The sequence below is a fragment of the Chinchilla lanigera genome, unplaced genomic scaffold, assembly GCF_000276665.1.
Source record: "Chinchilla lanigera isolate Chin_1 unplaced genomic scaffold, ChiLan1.0 scaffold00008, whole genome shotgun sequence".
NCBI classification, from domain to species: domain Eukaryota; kingdom Metazoa; phylum Chordata; class Mammalia; order Rodentia; family Chinchillidae; genus Chinchilla; species Chinchilla lanigera.
The window spans coordinates 8,386,191-8,398,172 of NW_004955409.1; the positions used below are offsets into that span (position 1 = coordinate 8,386,191).

The 11,982-nt window shown below is 48.5% G+C and overlaps 2 protein-coding genes and 1 long non-coding RNA gene across 4 annotated transcripts in view; 2 read left to right on the plus strand and 1 right to left on the minus strand.

The window, feature by feature from the left end:
* LOC102025326 overlaps positions 1 to 5,208 on the plus strand; it is a 20,092-nt gene extending 14,884 nt beyond the window's left edge. Inside the window, exon 4 of one of the 2 annotated variants that reach the window (XR_259758.2) lies at positions 5,121 to 5,208. This is a non-coding gene — a long non-coding RNA (uncharacterized LOC102025326). Of the gene's footprint in view, positions 1 to 619; positions 1,016 to 5,120 lie in introns of those variants that run through there. The other variant, XR_001232688.1, reaches the window with a different exon arrangement.
* The window catches only part of Trim69 (tripartite motif containing 69), an 18,203-nt gene extending 9,742 nt beyond the window's left edge, over positions 1 to 8,461 (minus strand). The window contains exons 1-3 of the mRNA XM_005376746.2: positions 8,345 to 8,461; positions 5,196 to 5,675; positions 4,317 to 4,412 (exon numbers count right to left, since the gene is read on the minus strand). Of these exons, the coding sequence (XP_005376803.1) occupies positions 4,317 to 4,412; positions 5,196 to 5,675; positions 8,345 to 8,350 (582 nt within the window). The 5' untranslated portion in view covers positions 8,351 to 8,461. The remainder of the gene's footprint in view (positions 1 to 4,316; positions 4,413 to 5,195; positions 5,676 to 8,344) is intronic.
* LOC102027051 lies at positions 8,349 to 11,772 on the plus strand (the record flags this gene model as incomplete). Its single annotated transcript, XM_013510072.1, is given in 3 exon segments — positions 8,349 to 8,377; positions 8,453 to 8,635; positions 10,740 to 11,772. Coding segments are annotated over 3 exon segments (966 nt in total).
* Positions 11,773 to 11,982: the final 210 nt, after the last annotated feature.

Genomic DNA, 11,982 nt, shown 5'->3' on the forward strand with positions numbered 1-11,982 from the left:
TTCCTGAGTGCTGGGATTACAGGCGTGTGGCACCACACTCAGGAAGCTGTGGTCTTTGTCACTGCCTCTGCAGGCCCCTCTCCACGCAGCCACCAGAGATATTTGCAAAAGGAAATGAAACGATGCCCTGTTTAACGCCCTTTATGATTTCTCTTTATTCAGGGAATTAAGTTTTAAATGCTTAACATTTCTACACAAGGGCCTACATAATTGAGCCCATATCTGCTTCTTCAATATTATCTAGCTTAGCGGAGACCAGCTTTATTGTCTTGTTTCTGATTTAGCAAGCAGCCAACTTCCTGTCTCAAGTTTTTCTGCATGCACTTTCCTCTTCCTTTCATATCCCCCTCACCTAGCTCACTTGGTTGTTACTTATCCTCCGATTCTCAATGTTTAATAAGCGACTTCTTCAGAGCACATAGTCTAGGTCCTCCATTTATATGTTCTTAACATGCCCTGTTCCACATATAGTACTAATCATCATTCTTGGGTTTTGGGGGGTTTTTTTTTTGTTGTTGTTGTTGTCTTTTTGAGACAGGGTCTCGCTATGCAGTTTTTAAAAAAAATTTATTAATTTATTTTTTGCAGTTTACTTATTTATTTATCGTTTTGGTTCCAGGACTCGAACTCACAAACTCGCGCTCGCCAGGCAGGAACTTACGCCACTGAGCTACATCCCCAGCCCTTCCTCTGCCTTGTTGTTAAGTACAGGTTACCCTAAAATGTGCCCGAAGGGTGAAGGGGGCCGCGGTGACGGGGCGTGACCTTGGGGAGCGTATCTGTCCCTGGCCCTTCCTTCTCTGGCTCTTTCACTCTCACCCTCTTTCTCTCTCTCTTGCTGCCATGAGGCAAGCAGCTTTTCTAGGCCAGGCCCTCCGCCATGACCTTTTTGTCTCACCACACACCGGAGGCCGTGGAGCCAGACAACCAGGAGCTGAAACCAGGAGCTAAAACAAACCTTTCCTCCTTTGTGTATCTCAGGCATTCTGAGAGGAAAAAAAAAGAAAGCTCACCTACACAGGAAATTGCTACTGATTTTTTTTTTTTTGGTTTTCTTTCCTGTACCGGGAATCAAACTCACGACCTCACACTTGCCCAGCAGGCGCTGTGCCACTGAGTTAAATCCCCAGCACCCGGAAATTGCTACTGATAAGTGGTGTCTGTATCTATCCATGTAGTTTTTGTTGGTTTAGGGGTTTGGGGTTTTTTTTGTTGTTGTTTTGTGTTTTTTTTGAGACAGGGTCTTGCTATACAGTTCAGGCCGGTCTTGACCTCACTTTGTAGCCCAGGCTGGTCATGAATTCCCGATGATGATCCTGCCTCAGCCTCCCGAGTGCTGGGATTACAAGTGTGTGCCACCATGCCTGGCTGTGCATAGTTTTGGTGCACAGGAGGACTTTGAAAAATTTTAGAGAAGACAGAGAAGCCCTAGAATGCTGTAAACAAAACTTGATGAGAATTCTGGTGTGGGCTCAGCAGTCCAGAACGCTGATGGGAGGTAGAGGATGTGCCCAGGAGACTTCAGATGGGAACTGGACTCTACTGCGACCTGCACCCTTCGTGTTACACTCTGTCAGAGAGCTTGCTCACATCTGGTCCATGCCCTAAAAGTTTGTATGAGGCTCAGTTTGAGGTAATGGGATAGTTTATTTGGAGAAGGAAATTTTAAGGCAGTATAACATTTAGGTTAGTGCCAGGCGTGGTGGCACATGCCTGTAATCCCAGCAGTCTGGAGGCTGAGGCAGGAGGATTGTTGCAAGTTCGAGACCAGCCTGCGCTACAAAGTGAGCTCAAGGCCAACCTGAACTGTGTAGCGAGACCTTGTATCAAAAAAACAGAAACAAAAATAACAACAAAAAAATTTTAGGAGGGGCTGAGGATTTAGCTCAGCAGCATAGCACCTGCCTGGCAAGCACAAGGTCCTGAGTTCAATTCCCAGTACTGAAAAAAAAAAAAATTTTTAGGTTGTGCTGTGGGTAATGCTGGCAGCTTTCAGTCAGAGTTACAAGGGGATTCAGGAGCAAACAGCAGAACAGAAAGATTTAAAAAATTTGCAGTTCAGCCAGAAAAGAAGCACGTGTAAAACTGGGGACAAGGAGATATCACTGAAGAAGAAATCAGCGCCATTAAAAAGAACCCAAGTAGCAGGGCATGGTGGCGCACGCCTGTAATCCCCGCACCTGGGAGGCTGAGGCAGGAGGATTACCCCAAGTTCAAGACCAGCCTGGGTTACACAGTGAGTTCAAGGCCAGCCTGGGCTACCCAGCAAGACCCTGTCTCAAAAAAACAAAAAACAATACCAAAAAAAAATGCCAAGTGCTTTGCACTGGGACAACAAGATGTCTTGGGGGCATCTCAGGAACCAGCAAGCCCTCACCCCCCCCGCAGACTCAAGGATGTAAATGTGTAAATGAGAGAGCTGCTACGCTCCCTACTTAAGCAGGATCACCTAGAGAATTTGTTCCCTGGGATCCATCTCACCACGCTCACCTGTCCAGGCGCTCAAAAGCAACGACAGCATGGTCCTGGCTACTGCTCAAGCTGGCTAATACCTTTGTGTCATCCACATGATCCTGGCAGCAATGCAAGAGTTAAGGGGTCATGATGGCTTCCACCCAGATTTTTAAAGAAAAACCAGGCGGGTGGAGCAGGCCATCTGCGCAGTGTGAGAATTTCTGCCGTCAGCTCGTGAGAAGGTGATTATGAAGCATTGAGGGAGAAATTGAAGATGCAGTACAGACCCTAGGAAATCAGAGCTGCCAGGAACATAGAACATCTGCCAAGCAAAGCATAGGCCCTGAGTAGAGCCAGCCTAAGAGAGTGGCCGTGGGACCACAACCGGCAAGGCCTGCAGAGTTCACACTGTGCCAGCACATGTCTTGGACGCTAAACGTGAAGCTACGGAATTGAACGTCTGGCTTGCTGGGTGTCAGTCTTGCTTCAGTCCAATTTACTTCTGTTATCCTGTTCCTCTCATTTGGAAAGGTAACGTTGTTAACTCTATGGCATGTTATCTTGGGAGTATATAACTTGCTTTTTAATTTTTTTTATTTTTGCGGGGGAGGTACCGGGAATCACCTTGTGCTTGCCGGGCATGTGCTTATGCTGCTGAGCTATATCTCCAGCCCACTTTTAAAATTTTTATAGGGCTGACTGTTCAGAGTTGCCTTGAGTGTCATAGGAGACTTTAGACCTAGATTCTGGGTAATTCTAGAACTTTTCAGACTTTGGCAAATCTTAGAGATGGACTACATGCATTTTGCAGAGAGAGGGCTATGAGCCTTTGAGGCCAGTGATAAGAGTATTATGGGTTGGATCTAGAAAGTCCCCCGAAGGCCAGCTGATGGCTTTACGAAGTGATGGATCATGTGGACATTAACCTCTTCAATGAGGGCTGCGGATTTAGCTCAGCAGCAAAGTGCCTTCCTGGCAAGCACAAGGTCATGAGTTCGATTCCTGGTACTGGAAGAAAAACAAAACAAAAAACCCCTTCAGTGGATGAACTCATTGACAAGTTCATAGGTGAATGGGCCGCTAAGAGTGGGCCGAGTGGAAGGAAACGGATTGTGGGGAATGACCCTGGGGGCTGTGCGTTTCCCCAGCCCCTTCCCAGCTGCCTCTTTCCCTTTTCCAGCTCCACCTTCTGGCTGCCACGGGCTGAGCGGCTCTCCTCTGCCACACCCTTCCATCATGTTTCTCTCTTGTCCTCAGCCGAAACGTGGCTGGCCAGCCGTGGACCACCACTTCTGAAGCAGTGACTCAAAATAATCCTTTCACCCTTTAAATTGTTTGTCTCAGGTAATTTGCCATAGCAGTGAAAAGCTAACTAACACAGAACCTATTCCACAAACATACTCCTTTCTGGTCTACTTTGTCAGTTTTGTAACTGACAAATTTGTAATTTTGTAACTGACAAATTTGTCAATTTTGTAAGAAATTACTAGATCCCAGAAGCACTTGGAAGGCTGAAGCAGGAGGATCTCTGTGAGTTTGAGGCCAGCCCGGGTGCCATTTGGCATATTGATAATGTATGCACAGGCACCTTTGCCGTCTTTTTTGTTGTTGTTGTTCTCTTAAAGTTATTGTTTTGTTTTGTTTTTTGTCTTTTTGAGACAGGGTCTCACTATGCAGTTCAGGCTGGCCTTGAGCACACTTTGTAGCCCAGGCTGATCTCAAACTCACGACAATCCTCCTGCCTCAGCCTCCTGAGTGCTGGGATTATAGTCGTGCACCACCACACCCGGTGCCTCTCTCTTGAAATTATAAGGCAGCTGTAATTCATTTCTATCTCATAACCCACCTATGCTGCTCCTCACCTTGCAAGAAGCAATAGCATCCTTCTGCTTGTTCCTGAGAGACTGAAGTTCCTTCAGGGTTGTCTCCAGTTCATCCTGGTAAATGGCAAGTTCCTCCTAGGAATATCAAACAGACGTGACCCACACCGGTCTGGGGAGACAAGGACACCTCCAAAGCCCAGCGTGCCAGCAAAAGAGGCTCTTGCTGCAGAAATGTTTCCCTCCACCTATACCTTAGATTCTGTCTCCCTAAAGAATTGTGAATATGGTGCTCGGTGTGGCACACGCCTGTAATCCCAGCACTCGGGAGGCTGAGGCAGGAGGATCATTGTGAGTGTGAAGCCAGCCTGGGCTACAAAGTAAGCTCAAGGCCAGCCTGCACTGCAGAGCGAGACCCTGTCTTAAAAAGACAAAAAACAAAACAAAAACTACATTATCTTGGCTGGGCATGGTAGCACATGTCTGTAATCCCCAGCACTGGGAAGGCTGAGGCAGGAGGATTGCTGTGATTTCGAGGTCAGCCTGGGCTACAAAGTGAGTTTGAGGCCAGCCTGAACTGTATAGCAAAACCCTGTCTCAAAAAGACCAAAAAACTGCAAAAAAATTATATTGCTTGTGTTCTACTGTCTTGTTAATTTTAAACTTGACCCAATTCTGAAACTTATCACGAGAGCAGTGTGCCCTACATCCCTCCTCTGATCAGTGCAAGCCCGAGGGAGTCGACCCTGCGCCTCTCCTCTAAACAGCCACTCAGGAGAAAGACCTTGGCAAAACACTTCGTATTTTCTGAGCACGCTGAGATTTCTCATTCTTATTTGGTTAAAGGTGAGGCGGAAGAGAGAGCAAGCCCCGCAGAAAACCTTCCCTGCTTCCCCCAGGGGCTGGGCGGGCCCCGCCCACCGTGAAGAGCCGCACGGCGTCCGGGATTTGCAGGAACTCCTTGGAGGGCCCCGTGGACAGCCGCGCGTCCTTGCACTGGAAGCAGACCAGCTTCCCGTCCGGCTTGCTGAACAGCTTCAGGTTCTCGCCGTGCTCTGAGCACTGCGGCTGGTCCTTGAGCAGGGGCAGCCTCTTCACCTTCTCCACCAGCTTCTCCAGCACCAGGTTGAACGTGCAGTTGCTGTACTGACACAGCATCTTGCACTCGGGACAGAACGTTTCCTTGGCTTCCAGCTTCCAGAAGTTTTGGATGCAGGCTTGGCAGAAGTTGTGGCCGCAGCTGAGCATGAGGGGGTCACTGAACCAGTCCTTGCACAGCGGGCAGTGCAGCTCTGTAGTAATGTCCTGCATCGCCACTTTCGAGGGGATGCGGGTGACTGAGACGGAGTCGTCGTCTTCCTGGGCGCCTGGGTGGATGTCGGAGGAGGTTGTGGAGGGTGCCTTAGGGAGAGAACACCTTCAGTGAGTTCCTCAGCCCTGTCGCCCGTAGGGTGGGCTCCGACCCCAAAGCCGCTGCCCATCCGTGCAACTATGGCTAAAACTCTATGATGTCTCCTTTCAAAATGATCGACACCTCCGTGTTTTCCAGCATCGTGGTTTATGACATTATCTAAACCTTAGCAGAGAACCAAGGCAGAGGAAGAAAGAGCGCTCAACCAAAGAAATGTCCACATCCTGCTCTTCCCCCACCTGCCCAGGTGATGAATGTTCTACTTTCAACTTCTCTGCTAGTTGTTAGCTTTACTTTTATTCTCTAGGAATCACATAAGAGGAACTGGAAGTCCAGGTTCCTCCCTCAGGCTTAGATGGTCAGCAGCGAACCAGGCCCCTCCCACATTCTATTTTGAAAAGCACGTTACAGAAATACAGATACAGAAAATGCAAAATCTGAAGTGTGTATCTCATTGACCCTTTATGAAATGAAACACACCTGTGTAGCCATTATACTGAGGAAGAAACAGAACATTACAGCCGGGCATGGTGGTGCACACCTGTAATCCCAGCACTTGGAAGGCTGAAGCAGGAGGATCTCTGTGAGCTTGAGGCCAGCCTGGGCTACAAAGGGAGTTCAAAGCCAGCCTGAGCTGCATAGTAAAACCCTGTCTCAAAAAGACGAAAGAAAGAAAGAAAGAAGGAAATTACTAGATCCCAGAAGCTCCCCTGTTTCCACTTCATTCCCTCCAGGGTTGCCCCCTCTCCTGATTTCTGACTATTAATTCTGCCTGATTTTGTACGTCATACAAACATGGCATAGAATTGTACTCTTCTGCTTCTCAATCCTTCCTTTCGTTCATGACATTGTGAGTTCCTTCCTATTGTATAGATGCACGCAGTCCAATCTTTTTTTTTGAGACAGGTCCTTGCTATGGAGTCTGGGCTGATTGGTTGGGTTTTATGGTTAATACATTTTGCCAGGTAAGGTTTTGTCAGTGGGCCTGTCCTTCCTGAATACATCCTGTGGGAGGGGTGGCGGGGCACAGTCAGAGCTTGTTACACGTGTGTATGAAGATGCTGGGTGCATACCAGTGTGCTGTGTGTGTGTACAAATGTGTCAAAATGAAACCATTCTATATAACTGACCGGCACTAATTTAAAAAAATACATCCTTGGCTATGAAACACAAGATGGAAGCTGGGTGTGGTGGCGCATGCCTGTAATACCAGCACTTGGGAGGCTGAGGCAGGAGGATCAGGATCGTTGCAAGTTCAAGACCAGCCTGGGCTACAAAGTGAGCTCAAGGCCAGCCTGAACTGCATAGCGAGACCCTGTCTCAAAAAGACAAAAAAAAAAAAAAACTTTATAAGCCCAAGAAATAGGTATTATTACTCCACTTTTAAGGAAAATGCAGCTGAGAGAGTTCGAGCAGCTTTCTCAGGTCACAGTCATTAAGTGGAAGAGCCCAGATCTGAACCCTTCATCTGGCCCCAAAGCTGTCACGGCCCATCAGGATGCACTGTGGAATTACATTTATTAGCCACATCAAATTTGTGAGGCAAACTACGTGCACAAGTTCCTGCTGCCCTGGAGAAAAGCAAAAATTGGAAACCAAAGGAGCTGAAATCTCAGCAGCTGGAAATCTTTCAGGAAACCCCATCCATGGCCAGGCCCTGATGGGCAGATCGAACCTCAAGGTCGAGACAGAAACACAAGACAAGGATCCGCGTGCACCTCTCAAGTCTCTATAAACCCTGGGCAGCAGGAGGCACCTGCGAAGTTATTGCCTGTCCTTCCCCTCACTGTACACATTCTTGGAGAATTAGAAAGGGGCAAGGACTAGGTCGGGACATTCCCAGACCCTTGCCAAAGAAAAACATTTTTCCCAGTCAGGCATGGTGGCGCATGCCTCTAATCCCAGCACTCGGGAGGCTGAGGCAGGAGAATCATTGCGAGTTTGAGTCCAGCCTGGGCTACAAAGTGAGCTCAAGGTTAGCCTGAACTGCATAGTGAGACCCTGTCTCAAAAAGACAAGAAAAAAGAAAAATACTTTTCCCAGAGGATTTTCATTTCCCTGAGATGTGGACTGTGAATTTTTTACTTCTTGGAGCTGCTTAGAATTGAAAGGAGTCTTAAGTTATTTCAGCCTGTGTCTACACATTCACAGTAGTAGAAAGCTTGGCCAGAGTTGGTAGTGCACACCTGTAATCCCAGCTCTCTGGGAGGCTGAGGCAGCAGGATGAAAATCCAAGCCCAGCCTAGGCAGTTTAACAATTCACAAGACCCAGAGAATCTGTGGTCCTCCTGCTTTACCCCAGCCCTTGGTTTTATTTTGAAACAAGGTCTCATTGAATTGCCCAGGCTGGCCTCAAACATGCAATCTTCCTGCTTCAGCCTTCCGAGTACCGGTGGTTACATGTGTGTGTCATCCTACCCAGCTCTAGAAGATAAAATTTAGTACAGCCTTTACTCTAGTTTTTCTAAAAAGTTGTGGTGGATTTTATTGTTTTCTTAACAGCCTCTCCAGTCTAAATTCTTAGTTATTCCAAGGCCTGGTATAGTAAACGACACATTATCACAAATTAAATATTTCCTTGAATTTCCTTTCAAGAGCCAGAAATCCACACCCCACCCGGATTCCTAGAAAACCTGCCGCGTTGGAAAGGGCGGCTCACCTCCATGAAGCTCGATCATCTGGCCACCAGGGGGCAGAGCAGGCCACTTGAATCAGCTCCGCAGCTCAGGGCGGCGGCGGCCCGCAGCCGGACCTGTTAGCTTGCTAGGGATGGGCTCAGAGCCCTTGGAGGCGGACGAGCAGGGGACGAGCAGTGGCTCAAGAGAAGCGCAAGGCCTGCGTCAGGTCTGGACAGATTCCACGACAGTTTGTCAGTTGCTTTGATCATCATTTGCTTCAGAGAGGGAGAAGCCCGCCTTTGGAACGGCCGCATAACACACATTACATTGAGGTGAGCGTCCTCTGCTGGTTTGAGGTGGTGTTTGTTTTTTGTTTTTTAAAGCGGGGAAAGGTTTATCTAGCTCACAGTTTGTAGAGGTTTCAGTCCATCATCGTCTCGCTCCAAGACAGGGTGGTACATGGCAGAGGGCACCTGTTCACAGCAGCAGAAGACAGCAAAAGCAACAAGAGCAAAAGGTTTTTTTTTTTTAAAAAAAAAAAAAAAAGCTAATTGTGGGTCGGGATATAGCTCGGTGGCATAAGCGCCTGCCTAGCAAGCACAAGGTCCTGAGTTTGATTCCCAGTACCAAAAAAAAAAAGGGCTTTACTGAAAAGCTAATTCTGATATTCTGTGTAGATAAAGAGCATCTACTTTTACGTAAACTATTGCTTCAACAACTGCAAAGCAATAATTATTTTTTAAAACTTACGACCGTGTATGTTTGACTACTGTGCTGAGGCCATTTGCATTTAAGATACTACTTTTGGATTTGAGTCTGTAATTCTTTTTTTTTTCTTTTCTTTGTTTTGAGACAGGGTCTTTCCATGTAGTTCAGGCTGGCTTTGAACTCACTTGTATAGCCCAGGCTTGCCTTGAACTCACGGAGATCCTCTTGCTTCAGCCTCCGGAGTGCTGGGATTTCAGGCATGCACCGCCACACACATCTGATTTTGTAACTATTTGCCTTCTCATAATATCTGCTTCTAGCTTCTCCAGTTTTCATTTCTGCCTTTATTTGTGTTATGGGAGTTGTTTTTAGTGTTTCATTTTAATTTTGGTAATATCTTTTTATGAATATTTTTGTGGTGGCCCAAGGTACAGCATTCCAATCTTAACATCTCTGCGTCAGTCCATACCTTCAAAAACTTAAATGCAGGCAGGCCAATAACTGCATAATATACAGGAGGAAATATCTTAGGGCCTTTTAAGGGAAGGCTTTTGTACAGCCAATAGGCAAATAAATATTCAGGGTTTAGGAACAGGCAGCTCAAAGAACACAGGAGATTTGCATAAACATACTCTAACCTGAATGATCAGTAGAGAAATGTCAACTAAGCACCCTCTTGTATCATTCTGAAGGCTGGTGGTCTGAAACTTACACAGAACACTGGTGAAGATCTGGAGAAATACGGGATTTTTATGAACTCGTGGTGGGAGTGTAAACCCTCGCACGATTTAGGGTGACTGCGTGGGATTGCTCACGCTGCCCCTCAGCGACGCGTCTACTCAGGAATTTGTACAGCAAGGGCACATGGAAGGGGCATGCAGCAGTGCTGGCGGCCGCAGGGTAAGATAGCAGAACAACACAGCCATAGCAGGAGAGCAGCAACCGTCCAGGTGCCCACACCGTGGAACCCTCCACCCTAGTTACACTAAACAAAACTGTATGCACGTTGGCAAGGCACACCCCACGCTTTACGGAGTAAAACAAGCAACTTGCGGGATATGCACAGTACGCCAAGCATAAATAGTTCAAGTGGTGTGAACTAAGCCTCTGTGTTAAGAACGTTTGCCGGGCGTGGAGACACACCCCTGTAATCCCCGCCCTCGGGAAGCTGAGGCAGGAAGATCTCAAGGCCAGCATGCACTATGAGACCCTGTCTCGAAACAACAACAAGAAGCCAGGGATATAGCTCAGTGGCACAGGGCCTGCCTGGCAAGCACGAGGTCATGCGTTCAATTCCCAGTTTAAAAAAAAACAAAAGAACATTTGGCAGTGTATTAGAATCTAAGCAGAAATGCAGGAATAAAGAACACTAAGTTCACGTTTGTGGTTAACCTCAGTGTAAGCCTGGAGGATGAATTAGGGCCAGTGAAGGGCCCAGTCGTGTTTGTAGCTGTACATGAAGAAACGCCAAACCCTAGGGCTGTTTATACTAGCAGAGTTCGGGGCGATCGCTGGTGTTACCTGTGCCTGTATTTTCTGAATTTTCTTCTAGAGCATGCATTGCTGTCTGAAACAATGCCACAGAGGTACTCGCAGGGGCGGCCCGTGCGGGACCCCGCCTGTGTCTCAGGAGCTATTCCTGGTCCCATTCCTTTCCTCCAATGCATTTTCCTACTCTTAAAAAAAAAAAAAAATGCTTTCAGTTAAAGAAATGTTGTATTACCACAGACACAGGGAGAGGCAGCACGCACAGCACCCAGGCAGAGCCCACCGGCTCTGGGAAGCAAACTCCTGTCTCCAGCCCTTCGTGCTTCTCGGTGGACGCCGATCAAGCAGCCAGTGGGTCTCAGCTAGCTGCTGGGCTGTGGCCTGCTGGCCCCCAAGGCTGCGGGGGAGACGTTTCCTTGGTGGGGTATGCAGTCTGAAGCGCACATGGACTGGGGAGACGCTCCGCGAGCTGCATAGGGCTGCTACTGTCCTGAGCAGCTGGGCAGGGCAGGCCTTGAGAGGGTCGCAGTCTCTGCCTCTGCCCTGCGGACCGATCAGGACGCTGCAGCTCATCCGTCCGAAGAGGGAGGGGAGAGTCCTTCAGCGACAGCCCCGTTCTCTGGAAGATGTGTCAGCAGAAGGCAGGGAAGTGGATGGGGGGCCGGGGTGCAAGCCTTTATCGCCCTTTACTGTAACCCCCAAACTTTGTAAGGGGCCACGAAGTGTGAACTATTACAGGAGACCTAATGGCCCCTCGGCTGTGAGCGGGAACCCAAGGAAGCGGAGGCTGCGCCCCACCAGGGCCGGCCAGTGCGGGAAGAACACGGCGCAGGCATCTTCCTGCCGAGCCGTCCCAGACTCCTCACCCCAGAGCCGAGCCTGCGGCGGGCTTCCTCCTCCCAGGAGCTGGACACCCTGCACATTTATGTCTGTATTCGCTGCCCAGGAGCCCCAGAGCGAAGTCAAGATGATTGTCTGTGATGCAGCAGCCTAGACGGTGTTTGTGCGGCAGGCTTTTGGCAGTCGTTCAAGCTAACACACCTTCGGTGGTGAAAGTCACAGGCCTGAGCCAGACACGGAGACACACACCGGTCAGCCCAGCGCTTTGGGAGGCCGAGGCAGGAGGTTCGACAATTCAAGCCCAACCTGGGAAACTTCTAGTCCTGACAAAACCCTGTCTCAAAAAAAAATAAATAAATAAAAGCTGGAGATATAACCCAGTGTGAAGATTCTAGGTTTATTTTCCACTACTGTAAACCAAAATAAAATAAAATAAAACAGATTCAGGTTTCTGCACTGAGAACCACTGAGATGCTAAAAACACAAGCTTACCCCAGGTCCCCAAACCTCCTGGCGCTCCGTTCGCACCCCAGGAGCAACACTGGACAGGCCAGGACTCCCCCGGACGTGGCCCGCGGCAGCAGCTGAGGTCAGGCGGCTGTGCTCCAGCGCTCAGCTGTGACACCATGAAGGGCAGAACGGT